This window comes from Exophiala bonariae (assembly GCF_035927105.1).
Source record: "Exophiala bonariae strain CCFEE 5792 chromosome Unknown scaffold_1, whole genome shotgun sequence".
Lineage (NCBI taxonomy): Eukaryota > Fungi > Ascomycota > Eurotiomycetes > Chaetothyriales > Herpotrichiellaceae > Exophiala > Exophiala bonariae.
The window spans coordinates 1,796,335-1,809,972 of record NW_027042476.1 but is presented as its reverse complement, the minus strand read 5'-3'; the positions used below and the strand labels follow the sequence as shown (position 1 = coordinate 1,809,972).

At 50.3% G+C, this 13,638-nt stretch overlaps 6 protein-coding genes across 6 annotated transcripts; 2 read left to right on the top strand and 4 right to left on the bottom strand.

The window, feature by feature from the left end:
* Positions 1-25: 25 nt before the first annotated feature.
* Positions 26-1,453, top strand: RRP3 (ribosomal RNA processing protein; the record flags this gene model as incomplete). Its single annotated transcript, XM_064844275.1, has 1 exon — positions 26-1,453. The coding sequence occupies one exon, from the start codon at positions 26-28 to the stop codon at positions 1,451-1,453; it is 1,428 nt and encodes a 475-aa protein (XP_064712135.1).
* A 432-nt stretch (positions 1,454-1,885) lies between these two features.
* CCT3 (T-complex protein 1 subunit gamma) lies at positions 1,886-3,717 on the top strand (the record flags this gene model as incomplete). The annotated part of the gene is made up of 4 exons (XM_064844274.1): positions 1,886-1,910; positions 1,964-2,030; positions 2,079-2,287; positions 2,339-3,717. The coding sequence occupies 4 exons, from the start codon at positions 1,886-1,888 to the stop codon at positions 3,715-3,717; spliced, it is 1,680 nt and encodes a 559-aa protein (XP_064712134.1).
* Positions 3,718-4,262: 545 nt separating this feature from the next.
* Positions 4,263-5,984, bottom strand: LTR84_000643 (uncharacterized protein; the record flags this gene model as incomplete). The annotated part of the gene is made up of 1 exon (XM_064844273.1): positions 4,263-5,984. One exon carries the CDS (start codon positions 5,982-5,984, stop codon positions 4,263-4,265), a length of 1,722 nt encoding a protein of 573 aa, XP_064712133.1.
* Positions 5,985-6,733: 749 nt separating this feature from the next.
* On the bottom strand, positions 6,734-9,994 carry LTR84_000642 (uncharacterized protein; the record flags this gene model as incomplete). The annotated part of the gene is made up of 1 exon (XM_064844272.1): positions 6,734-9,994. One exon carries the CDS (start codon positions 9,992-9,994, stop codon positions 6,734-6,736), a length of 3,261 nt encoding a protein of 1,086 aa, XP_064712132.1.
* Positions 9,995-10,390: 396 nt separating this feature from the next.
* On the bottom strand, positions 10,391-11,781 carry AAD14_1 (putative aryl-alcohol dehydrogenase aad14; the record flags this gene model as incomplete). Its single annotated transcript, XM_064844271.1, has 5 exons — positions 10,391-11,083; positions 11,141-11,291; positions 11,351-11,439; positions 11,492-11,575; positions 11,644-11,781. 5 exons carry the CDS (start codon positions 11,779-11,781, stop codon positions 10,391-10,393), a joined length of 1,155 nt encoding a protein of 384 aa, XP_064712131.1.
* A 518-nt stretch (positions 11,782-12,299) lies between these two features.
* On the bottom strand, positions 12,300-13,269 carry LTR84_000640 (uncharacterized protein; the record flags this gene model as incomplete). The annotated part of the gene is made up of 3 exons (XM_064844270.1): positions 12,300-12,416; positions 12,579-12,975; positions 13,016-13,269. The coding sequence occupies 3 exons, from the start codon at positions 13,267-13,269 to the stop codon at positions 12,300-12,302; spliced, it is 768 nt and encodes a 255-aa protein (XP_064712130.1).
* Between the last annotated feature and the right edge of the window lie 369 nt (positions 13,270-13,638).

Below are 13,638 nucleotides of genomic sequence, written 5' to 3'. Positions count from 1 at the left end.
TCTCACTCCATACAAAACTGCAGCCATGCCGCCACTAAAGAAGAGAAGGCTCAGCGTTGAGGAGCCTACCTCAAGCCCTACAAAGGAAGATGTGTCTTCAAGTTCGGAAGACAGCGCAGAGGGCAGTGGTCACGAGGAGACCCTGGTGAAACCGTCCAGACCAAGCACATTCAAAGAGTTGGGTATAATCGATTCCCTTTGCGAGGCATGTGAAGCCCTAGGTTACAAAATGCCAACTCCGATTCAAGCCGAATCCATACCATTAGCATTGGAAGGCCGAGATCTCATAGGACTTGCGGAGACTGGAAGTGGAAAGACGGCCGCCTTTGTCCTCCCTATCCTACAAGCCTTGATGGACAAGCCACAGCAACTACATTCATTGATACTGGCGCCAACAAGAGAACTGGCATACCAAATATCCCAAGCTGTGGAGGCTTTAGGGTCATTAATCGCAGTGCGCTGCGCAGTCTTGGTAGGCGGCATGGACATGATTCCACAGTCGATTGCGCTGGGGAAGAAGCCTCATGTCGTCGTGGCTACGCCTGGAAGATTGTTAGACCATTTGGAGAACACAAAGGGATTCTCTCTCCGACAGCTGAAGTATTTGGTTATGGACGAAGCCGATCGGTTGCTCGATCTCGATTTTGGACCCATTCTGGATAAGATATTGAAGATTTTGCCAAAAGAAGGTCGAAAAACATACCTATTCTCCGCTACCATGTCGAGTAAGGTAGAGTCCCTCCAAAGAGCCTCGTTGACCAATCCTCTCCGAGTCGCAGTCTCTCAGGACAAATACCAGACAGTCTCCACTCTGCTGCAGTCGTATGTCTTCATCCCACATAAGCACAAGGATCTCTATCTCATACATCTCCTGAACGAACTGGCGGGCCAGACTGGAATCATCTTCACGCGAACAGTCAACGAAGCACAACGGCTTTCAATTTTGCTGCGAATGCTAGGGTTTTCAGCAGTGCCTATTCATGGTCAACTATCGCAACAGGCTCGCTTAGCGGCACTGAACAAGTTTCGTGCAAAATCACGGAATCTACTTGTCGCTTCAGACGTCGCTTCTCGAGGACTCGATATTCCTTCGGTCGATCTTGTGGTAAACTTTGACCTGCCCCATGACAGCAAGACCTACATTCACCGGGTCGGACGTACGGCTCGAGCAGGAAAAAGTGGTAAGGCAGTATCCTTCGTTACACAGTACGATGTTGAGCTGTGGATGAGAATAGAGGGGGCGCTGGGCAAGAAGCTACAGGAGTATGAAACAGTCAAAGAGGAAGTTATGGTTTTGGCTGAACGTGTTGGAGACGCTCAGAGAGCTGCTGCAATGGAAATGAAGGCGTTACATGAAGATCGAGGGAAGAAGGGTGCAACCCTACGACATACGCGTGGTAAAAGCGGTACTGGAAAGCGTGGACGTGACAATATGGATCAAGATGAAGGCTGAGACTTGACTAACAAGACTCGAGATATCCCATGACTGTAATGAAGCGCAAATACCAATATCATCTGCCTGTCATTGCACTTTCAGGTCATTTATCTCATCACTTTAGTCGTCGAACAGCCTGGAAACCAAGTGCCATGGCCAATATTGACGGTTTCACTAATTAAAGCAGCACTTGCTCCTCATTCTAAAGGGGCAATATAAATCTTGGCGCAAAAGTTGGAGATCTGCGGCCTTGAACTTTTTGAAATTGCCTGGAGGGACGCATCCATCCCGCATTCAAAGACCCAATCTCATACTCATATCTGTCAAGACCCTCGTCCGTTGAATCAACCTTCACTAAACGACACAATTTCCATTCCTGGATTCAATCTTCGCAACTACTCCACTCCCGATTTACGTTTACACAAGAGTAGTGCCTCAAGAACCGGCAAGATGCAGGCGCCGGTCGTGGTGATGAGTAAGTCTTGTAGTGGACAATGCAAAAGATCATCCTGCTGACCTGGTTCACAGACACCGGTAATGGGGAGAGGCAAGTCGGTCGAAAGGCGCAGATCTCAAATATTACCGCCGCCAAAACGTAAGTCCCCCGCAGCAATTCAATAAATGCATGACTGACGAAGCGCAGAGTGGCAGACATTATCAGATCATGTCTCGGTCCAAAAGCCATGTTGAAGATGCTTTTAGATCCAATGGGAGGCATCGTACTGACCAATGATGGTCATGCCATTCTACGAGAGATCGAAGTCGCACACCCCGCAGCCAAAAGCATGATTGAATTGAGCAGGACGCAAGATGAAGAGGTGGGAGACGGAACAACCACTGTCATAATATTAGGTACACATCGGCTACAGAAATCTCGATGAACATGACTAACGTGTGGAACAGCTGGTGAAATGCTGGCGCAAGCTCTTCCGCAACTTGAGAGAAACATTCATCCAGTGGTAATTATACAAGCATTCAAAAAAGCCCTTGCAGATGCTCTCGCAATTGTTGAAGAAGTCTCAATACCGGTCGATACCTCGAGTGATAAGCAAATGTACCAGATCATCGAATCCTCCATCGGGACTAAGACGAGTTCGAGATTCTCTGATCTCATGTGTTCGCTGGCTTTGAAAGCTGTCCGAGTGGTGTCACAAGATCAAACATTCTTTTCCAACGCTCCCCAGACAAACGGTGCCACGAAGGCTGCATCACCACTAAAACCACAAGAAATAGATATCAAGCGATACGCTCGAGTCGAAAAGGTGCCGGGCGGCGAGATTGAAGATTCAAGAGTTTTGGACGGGGTGATGCTGAATAAGGATATCACACACGCATCAATGCGCAGACGTATAGAAAACCCTCGCATTGTACTTCTGGACTGCCCGCTTGAATACAAGAAGGGAGAGTCCCAGACCAACGTCGAAATCACAGACGAAGACTCCTGGAACCGCATTCTCCAGATCGAAGAAGAGCAGGTCAAGAAGATGTGCGACGCCATCTTGGCTGTGAAACCCGACTTAGTTATTACTGAGAAAGGTGTTTCCGATCTCGCTCAACACTATTTCGTCAAAGCCGGCATTACTGCTCTTCGACGAGTACGCAAAACTGACAATAACCGCATCGCTCGCGCAACAGGCGCAACCATTGTCAACCGAGTCGACGACCTCGTCGAGACCGACGTCGGCACCGGCGCTGGCCTCTTCGAAATCGAAAAGATTGGCGACGAATACTTCACCTTCATCACGAAATGCAAGAACCCCAAAGCCTGCACAATCCTTCTACGCGGGCCTTCCAAAGATATCCTCAACGAAATTGAACGCAACCTACAGGACGCCATGTCCGTCGCTCGCAATGTCATGTTCCACCCACGCCTGTCCCCCGGTGGTGGCGCCACCGAAATGGCCGTCTCCGTGCGCCTAGCACAGAAATCCAAATCCATCGAGGGCGTCATGCAGTGGCCATACCGCGCCGTCGCGGACGCCATGGAAGTCATCCCCCGCACACTGATCCAGAACGCCGGTGCCAGCCCCATCCGCATACTAACACAGCTCCGTGCGAAACAGGCTGAGGGAAAGTCGACTTTTGGCGTCGACGGTGATACTGGCAATGTCGTCGACATGAAAGAGTATAGAGTCTGGGAACCGCAGGCGGTGAAGATGCAGAGCATCAAGACCGCCGTTGAGAGTGCTTGTCTGCTATTGAGGGTGGACGACATCTGTGGTGCCAAGAGCGCGAAACAGGTCGGTGGTAGCGGGTTATCTGGTGGCGGTGGAGAGGAGTAAGTCTACAATCCCTAGGTCTGGGACAGCCAGGGAGTGCGAAATCAATGTGTCACGTGTATACGTCTTTCCACAGAGGATGAATGACGGCTCTGGTGTTCGAGTAGAAGAACAATGGACAATGAGCTCGAAATCAGTTAAACCAGACGAGAGAATGATATAAACACAGTGATAGATTTGCATGAGTAGAGCCTCCTCCTCCTCCGAGCACTCTTTTCCAGTACAAGGTCAATCAGCAGTGAAGATGGTGACTAAAAGGCAACACTGTCTACGGAAATGGCTTCTCTAATCCCATGCCAACAATTTGAACCGCCCACCAGGGAAGTCTGGAGACTTTTCCCTTTTCTGTGTGTATCATACGCTTCTTGGGACCTTGCTTTTCATTAGCATTTCCCTCGCGAGCACAGTGTCGTAGAGCATTTTGATCCATCGGGTAAGCTGAATGGATCTAGACATGCATACCCAAGAAAGACGCCCAAGTCCAAGTCCAAGTCCAAGCCATAGCCGACACCATTCCACCTCAATCGGAACCCCCAAAATTCGCGTGTTCATTCCTCCTCACTAACCTCGCTCTCATCGCTCAGCTGCTGATGATGACTCATGCCGATCCCCAATCCAATACCGGCACTCGCACTAGCCACCTCGTCCTCCTCGTCGAGCGCGGCCTCCAACGCAGCGGCAAGAAGATCCTCATCGTCTTCGTCGTCATCGTCGACTTGCATACGGTCCGTTCGCGGAGCCGGGGGCGTGGGCGCCGGAGCATTGTCATTGTCATCGTCCTCGTCCTCGTCCCGGTCATGCTCAATGCGCGACGAGTTCAACAGCGTCGAGGACGATGGCCGTTTCTCCTGCGGGCTGCCCAGCTCGAATTCCTCGACGTCGCCATCTTCGTCGGACGGAGAGGCCTCCGCTTCGATGTCTTTCATCGATATGTCGCGGTCTCGTCGGGCGCTGTTGTTGCTGTTGCTGTTCGAGGAGGTATTGCCGACGGTGCCGTCTTTCAAGTGCGACCCATCGCCAGGTCGCTGTTGCGAAGGTCTGTTGGTGTTGCCGAAGTTGGAGCTGTGACCGCCGAGCGGTGTGTTGGTGTGGGAGCGGAACATCTCCGGATCGACGCGGTGGTTGCGGCGGTTGCGCTCTTCGGGCTCAGGGCTGCCCATGTCGATCTCGAGGTCGCCATCGTCGTCGTTGATGATGATGTGTGGCGAGCTGCCGATGTTGGCTGATACATTGCGAGTGTGACCCTTGGCGATTGGAGGTTTGGGCCTTTGTGCATTGCTCACTGCTGCTGGGCGGGACGCCTTTGGTGCGGGCAGGCGTGAGACGGCGATGGTTTCACTGTCTGCATCGGAGTCGGAGTCCGAGATGGTTTCTTTGCTCAGTGATGCCTTGGAGGTCGGGTTCCGTTTCACAGATGCGGCTGCGGCTGCGGCCTTTGCTGTTGTGGAAGAGGTCGTTCGGGAGTGGCCCAGCCCTCCACGTGAGGACGTGGCGTCTTCCTTTTTCTTTCGTTGTTGGGCTGCTGATGATATTTTCGATGAAGATGCAGTCGCTCGAAATTGAGGCGTGGTGGAGACAAAGCGGCTGGCACCGGGAGGAACTGGAGTTGAGATGCCACTCAGTGGAGTACGGTCCCCTGCCTGCCGTTGCTGCTGCTGTTGTGTGGATTTCTCCAGGCTGTCACGTGCTTCGGCGATGAAGTGCCGATAGTCAAAGGGATTGGATGAGTCTCCTGGTTCGTCTTCAATCGGAGGTGACAATTTGCTCTTTCCAGGTGGCTGGGTGTGATCGTTTGAAGATCGCGGCGAGTCGCCGTTGTTTGTTGGGAGTTGCGGTAATTCCCGTGCTGATTTCGAAGAGAAACCTGTGCTCGACTTCAGGTTCATGTCGAGTGAAGTAGATATTGATTCCAGAACGAAGGCGGACTTTGACTTGTCGAAGATGAGTGCAAGGCTTTTTGTTGCATTCTTAGAATTGCCACCGGCAGCCTGGCTGTTCGTTGTCCCTTGGTATTGAAAGTCACCACCTTCGTCATCGCTATCCGTAGGTCTGACACGGATATCATACTTGTCGCCAGCTTTGGTGAGTTTGCTCTTTCGAGATCCCAATCCAGATTTGGGCTGCCAATTGTATCGTATATTGACGAATGAGCTTGTCGCCTTTCCACTCTCACTTTTGAGGCTGTCCCCTAGGATGATGGGGTAGTCTGCGGGTCGTCGTAAGTCAACCCAACCAGCAGGCCGAGTTGGCTGAAGGGATGGAGAAGCCATGATGGGGATGATCAATTCTTTGCGTTGGGTTTTGGTGTCGTCTGAGTCCAGAAACGAGGTCCCGTCCGTCCGTCCTTTGTGAGAACAGGATCGGGTTCCAATTGACACTTTCAGCACGCACCTCAAACCACTCCTATGAATGAGCCTCACAAAGAGACCTGTGACAAAGGCGAGGCTTCACAAGCAGCAGATCACACGCCGTAGATGACTGCCAGCACCTCTGACAACGAATACCAAATGTGATTCACTCAACGGGCAGGATGAACACTAGAAATCCGGGGAAGTCAATGAATATGGAGAGTTCTGCAGTTGTAAGGAGTTCGATGAAGGAAGAACCTGGAGATCAATAGTAGACAGTTAGCTCGTTAGTGGTGGTGGAGGTTCTGGACCGCCTGAGTGGGTGATGCCGCTGCATGAAAGCCTAAGGAACGCCCGAGGACTTCTAGTTAGTTGAATGCCCCACCCCACCCGAAGTGCCCCTCCCGCCACAGGCAAACAAAGGGTCTCAAGCCTTAGCCGGACTTGGGCACTTCCAGTGCGTAGGGCCATCAATTCCAGGCGGGGTCTCGCCACCTATGAAATCTAACTCAACACCTAGAATTATTCCGACAGGCGTCCATCTGAACACCCCGTCCTTGTGATACAATGCTTGGACAAAGAATTGACTAATCATTCCTCATTGGGGTGGGTATCTCTCATATCATCATAGAGGTCTATCCTAAAACTTCTATCGGGTTACCAGGACTTGCCTACAACTGTCCAAGCAGCCCTTCAAGTTCATTCATAGTCCTCTTCAACATCACAGCGGCTCCCAAACTCAATGGCTTGAGAAATGCTCTCGTTTCATCTTCCGTTTGACCAACCGCATCCATTAATCTATCATCTTTCTGCTTTCTTGCTTCCTCTGATCTTTGAATCAGCGTTCTCCCGTTTGCTATGATTGAGCTGAGAAGTGAAGTTGATTCGGCGTTTCGAAGTGAGAGGTATATCCAAGACAGAACGTCTTCGAGTCCACCAGGAGGCTGGGTCATTGCATACTTCACAAATCCTCTTGCCATGAGGAATGCCTTTTCACTGTAAAGTTCCGATTCACGGGTGTATGCCTTGTCGTGTTCATAGCCTTCGAAGCCAGCTTCGTTGTAGAACGGCCTCTTGACCAGGACTAGACCTTGTAATGAGACCAAAAGTTGAAGAATTGTGGCACTTTCACTCCATTTCTCGGTCTCGTTCTTGCCTGACCATGTTCCCAGTAGACTCAAACATATCTTGCCTTCTTCGTAGAGGTTCGGGTTGATCCGACCTAGCCCACTGGTCCAGCTGTGGAAGTGAGCTGTTGGAGGCGACGCTGGATAACCGTCCGGCAGATAAAGGTCGACAACAAATGGCGCACTCTCGTAAGGCGTGTCCCGAGGTCCTATGATGATGCACCGCAGCAAATCGAGTCTGCTCTCATATGTCCGAACGTAGATCTCGCCAATTGGAAGCGATGTCGCCAGTGCACGGTGTTCTTTCACAATTCTCTTGAGAAACGATCCAGCACTGGCTACTGAATGCAAGCCAAACTGATCAGGTGGTGGTTCTTGCTCCAGGACAGCGAACTGTGCAGGACTTTCATCGGCAATAAGCTCGCTGAGGCGAATGATACCTGCTTGTCTAACTTGAGGTTTCGTTTCGGCGATGATGGGACCATTATTGGTCATCTCGACATCAGCAGCACTGTCGGTTTGTTCCTCCCTCGCATCGGCAAACTCGGCGTCATCATTGAGATCGATTCCAGTTCCTTCCGACTCCCAGTTCTCGCTGTCGCTGTCGTTGTCAAGGCGATGCCCCCCCTCATATTCTACCGTCTGTTCAATGGGCTCCACATCCATTCCGTCCGAGCTGCCAAATAGCAAGGAGTCAAGATCCATGTTATCATCTGTTGTATCATCCGGGAAGCCATCACTGTCAAGGAGTGCCAGGACACGATCAAAACTAATGTGAATTTCTCGGCACGGATGTTGCCCACCAAGTCTCACTGTGTTTGACCCATCCAGCCCTAGAGCGACAATCTCTCCGAACCAATCAATGGAGTGTAGAGCTTTGTTGTGTACGTCCGTCTTTGAGTTGGTAGTCGCCTGGGTTCGTGTTTGCGACCATCCTTTGAACACTTTCGGTGCCGACGTTGGCGTTGTACTGGCGCTTGCAAGAGGTTCTCTTGGTACAGCGTTTCCCAAGTCATCCTTGCCTTGTTTGATGTGTAGCCGCTTGACGTCTGGTGCAATGATACACATATCTCTGAGTTTCCGTTGCAATGAAGGGAAAGTCATGATTTCGTACAGTGAGACATCCTCGATGTCATCCCCAATCGGTCCATACCGCGAATGGGACGACAAAGTTTGGCCATTTGTTCGTAACTCGATGTGTGGTTCCTTGAACCATCTTACAGTGGCGACTCGCTCAATACTGTCGACGGTTTGGATGACCCCGACCTTCTCTGGAAGAAGATCATGGGGGCTCTCGAAAAACGCCATTTCGTTGAACTCCTTGACCTCAGCTTGACCCTGGCCGCTAGGAACCACTGCCCTCTGGCGCATGCCTTCACGCTTCAGCACGATATCAGTAGGGGCCAACTCTGGCTCGAAGAGGGCATAGCCAGAAATCTCAGAAGACTCAACCGTGGTGACCGATCCATCTTGCCAGAGAACAGTGGGCAATTGATGAATATGTAGTATTTTGAACTCATTAAGGTCCCATCCATAGAACGAATTTGGGTCGAATTTCAACAGACTTCCATGAGGCACTTTTTCGGCGCCCTGCAATGTATACTTGACTGCAGCCGCTGTGAGATCACGAAATCGCACATGGTCTCCAACCCCGATGTCTTGCCCGGCACAAATATCCCGGGTATCAATGATTCCAGGATGCTTCTGTCTGTGTTGGGTTTGAGCAGTGTCTTGAATGGATGATAGGTCATCGTGCTTGGAAGGCATCTTCCCTGAGTCATATACAATCATGTCGGTCCGGAGTCGTAAATCGGCCGATGATTTGAACTGCTGACTGTTTTCGTATAGTTCCAGCTCGTAAGGAGGCGCCCGCGAATCAGGTGTGGTGCTCGAAAAACTATGCTGTTCCCAATGCACTGCAGCTTCTCCAGCCCGAATCTCGAGAATGGTTCCTTGTGCAGAGGCATTGGCGTCATAACTGCCTCGGATCCAACGACCTCTACGAAGTAAATAACGGTCTGCAACAACGAACTGTCCCACTCTTGGGTAGATCAGCGGGACAGTCTGACTCCATCCTTCTAGGGTCCCAACACCATCAGGACGCCACATTTCCCTTTCAGGTAATGCAATCAGAGGCTTGCCGTAGTCTTTCACGGGTAGATATAAACCATCGAGTGTTCTCAAAACCACAATGGCCTTGTTCTCCATACAGATAACAACATCGTGTGACACATCTTCTACCCGTCCAACCCAGTTTAGAGCTAGTAAATAGTCGTCCTTAACAAGATCTTGAGCTCGTCTGACCTCCCGTGCAGGCACATCGCGGATGAGGACATGAGGATTAGGATGAGCGATATGCGGAGGTAGGCCGGTGGTTTGGCAGTTAGGGCCACATGTTGGTAGACTTTGAGGATTTGGATATGGGGATTTGAAGTAGCCCGGACAGCTGAGGACTGGAGCGAGGAGATAAGACTCGGACAAATTGATGACAGTGCCAGTCATAGGCGAACCTTCGCGTTTGACACTGTCTCCAATTTGAAAGGTTCGACACAGCAGCTCGATATCATTTTCACCGACCAAGGACTTCCCACATGATTCATCTTCGAACTCAACATAGTAATAACCTGGAGGCGGGACACCAGACTCGATGAAATTGTTCAAGATGTCAATAGGCACATCAGCGTGTCCAATGATCAAGTCATCGTCCAAGGGTTCGTAGGCATCGGTATTGGAGCGTTCGATTATGCCACAAAGAGATGGGTTATCCTTAAGGAACACACAATCGTAGAGTGCAAATCCTTGCATCTGTCCGATCGCGTTGCGAGGTGAGGCTCACCTTCTTGAGAACCGCGGGGTCGCACAACACAGAAGTTCAAGGGCGCAGATGAGTTGGGGCAACTTTTATGAATTTCCCCAGAGGGGCGGGTGGCGCGTGCCCGCCATGTTCGCCTGGGGAAGGTGTCGCGAGGCTAAAACGTACGCTAGAAGGAGTTAGTATTGGCGTGGTGACCAATTTAGGAACGACATCTGTACACTGATTATGAGACACTGCTCCCTCGTCACAACAAGGGACAACTGTCTGCTACCTAGGTAGTGGGGGTCGCTATTCCTCGTGAGCAATCTCATTTCTCGCCCGTCACAAGTGACTTGGAGGACTAACAAACGACTTTTTTAATTTAAACCTGCTCTGCTGAGCCTGTTTCATCGAGCGACAAAGGGCTTTGATGGAGTCGGGTATGCTATCTGAGCAGTCGCTGCCAGCATATGCGAACTCTGCCCTGTCACGGCAGGGTTCTCGCCTATAAATGTGCTGGGAAATCCAATGTCAAACTCTGTCTGACTCTCCAGATAGTCCATTTGCTCCTGGGTCAGCTTCACTCTCAATGCTTTGATGTTGTCCTGCAAGTGTTCGATTTTACGCCCTCCCACAATCGGAATCACATTCAGTGTTTTCTGAGACACATACGCCAGAGCAATTGCAGCCAGACTCGTCATATTATGCTCTCGTGCCACCTTGTCGAGGGCCGCACTAATCTTCACTTCTTGGGGTGATTGACCAGCACCTAACATGGACCTCAGGCCTTCGCCGGTCTTTTGACGTTCTTCAATCTGTGCCTGGGACTGAAATTTTCCGCCACCAAGAACATCCCACGGGGCAAGAGCCATGCCAAAGTGGCGTGCCATTGGTATGATATCTCGTTCGAAGTCTCGTAGCATCACATTCCAGCGGCCTTGGTAAACACTAAAAGGTGTTTTACCATGATCTCGAGCATAGGTGTTCGCAGCACTGACGATCCACGCAGGTGTATCACTAATGCCTAGGTAAAGGACTTTTCCTTGCTCGACTAGCATGTGCAAGCTATCCATCAGCTCTTCAATGGATGTTGTCCAATCCTGGATACTGTCAGAGATATAAAGTAAAATAGCCAAACCCTCCCTTGCTCAACTTACCCACCAGTGTAAGTACAGCAGGTCAATGTAGCTCGTCTGTAGTTTTCTCAGAGAGGCAGCCACAGAGAGATTGAGAGACTTCTTGTGGTTGCCAGCGAAGTTCACTGTATGAGTCTTCCCGAGCTCGTGGCTACGATAGGCGGAAGTGAACCTGACGAATACGTAAGTAATGCCTGGGATATTCGGCCAGCATTCAATAATGAGACTTACTTAGTGGCCACGACTAACATATCTCGATTTCCTCTCTCGACCATCCACTCTCCAAGCCACTTTTCCGATTGCTCGTCTTGGTAGTTACACTGCAGAATGGACTCAGTTTTGCGCGGATCAACCACAATCTCTAAAACGTACCGCTGTATCAATGAAATTGCCACCAGCATCATAGTAAGCGTCAAGTAACTTGAAGGAAGCCTCCTTGCTCATGCTGCCCAACATCTAGGCAGTTTTCGATGTCAGAATTCGTCATACGTCCAAGTAAAATGGAATCTGGAAGGCTGATGTACCCCTTGCCATGCATCTCCAATCGACAAAGCCCCTAGACACAAAGGAGACACTCTGACCCCGGCCGTGCTAGACATAATCCTATATCGCCCCAGCTCCGAAATTGGCTCAGGAGCAGCATCGAAGACGTGGGCTGCCATGTTGTTGGTGCAAACGCTTAATTTATGACGTATAAATCTAGATGTGCGGTGGTTTGGTTTCTGAGATGTCCAGACAAAATGGAAGAGGTTTTGGGAAGTGTTTCTTCTTTTCCGTACAATTTTTTTAATCCGCAAAAATCTTTGCCTGGGATAAGAGTATCCGACCTTAATGATGAGATGATGCTTCTGCCCAAGCATCCTTGTCTATATCAACTTCCAATCAGACACTTACACAAAAGGGCCGCAGCCCGTCTAGAGATTCCGCATAGTTCTCCAGTGCCAGGGACAGCGACAGTGAAATCTTGCTCCTAACCACCCGAATACGTGAGCCGCTCGCTCGGTATTCGAGGAGCAGTCGTGGTGAGGTTGCTCTATTTCCGAACTCCGAGCGAGGTAACTGGAATGAGGCTCCATCACCAAACTACCGACTATGACTTTTCCAAAAAGCTCGGGGTTTGTCGAATCCCTTGCTCGCAATGGCAAACTTAGTTATTCACAATTCATGATGGTCGGCAAGCCTACATTTCGGGAATTTCCTGGGCCAAATCCAACTGGCGCTTCTCCACTTGAGCAGATGCGCCCTCAATTGCAGCACGTGTGAACAGCTCGGCCGCTAATCCGACTGTCCACCGTGTCTAGTACAGAGGAAGATAAATTTAATTGCAGATCAGAACGATCCGCACTCATTGCTCCGAATGCAGGTAGGCAGGTGCCGAGTTTCTGCTTTTACAATCTTTCCACAAATGGAACTATACTCCCACCTCGGACAAAGCAACATGGCACATCTCCAGACCTACCGTCCCTTCTAATTCTGCAATTAAGTGAACATGCTCCTGGACTCTCGGCGTCTTCACACACTCTGTGTGAGCCTCGATACTGTCCCAGCCAAATATCATGACGAAAGCTCTACCTTTATTGCCCTGGCCCGGTACTTCGACTTCCTCCATAATCCAGCCTCCAGAACTTGCATTACAGCCCCCTGGATCAGCCAGTACGCTTCTGAACTTCCCCGTGTTGGAGACAATCTTGTGCTGGGACTCTGTAGACAGATTTGATGGGAAGTAGATCGTGACGATTTCTGCGACGGGCGACATTGGCTTGCTTATCGCATTGGGCGGGAATGCTGTGAGCTCGACGTGATATACTGTGGGTGCCCCGTTGAAGAGTGGTGATAGGTCTGTTTCGGTTTTCCCACTGAGACGTAAATGAGTGTGTCAGTGGAGATATCATCTACCTGATGTTGAGTTTGGTCAAGTATCCATACCTATTCGTCGTAAAGTCAACGTGATCTTGCAAAGTATTCCAGTCGACCAGCAGATAAAAAAGATCCGCTGACTCGATTGCTCGGCCCCAATAACACCTTTGAGCTCCTGGTGAGGTCAATATTTCAGAGACGCGTCCCTGGAGCAGCGTTCCGGCAGAAGTATTGGGGTCTTCTGGCTGTACGCCATCTTTGAGCCGGATGATTGCAATCGAAGTCACCGTCATTTCAGAGAATGTTGGGAATCTCAAGGAATAGTTTCGTGCGTTAACATCAATCAACACCTAAAATGCAACAGTATGGGCGCAAACAATACTGCTCTTGACCTACCTTTGATGTTAGCACATTCACGATCAAAATGGGGAGTTATAGTATGCTTGGCTCTATCTTCTACTGAAAGCGCTTTGTAAAGGACGAGGACCAAGTGGAAGTCGTCTTTGACCTCGGTGGTCCGTTTGCAGAAGGACCTTTCCCTCGGTTTTCCGGCTTCCGCTATGGCTGTTGTGTATTCCCACTATTTGCCTTCCTGACATACCTTGAATTTAACTTCGGCCTTAACGATCACTTCCTAGCTTTCGAAGACTTCCCACTCTTCA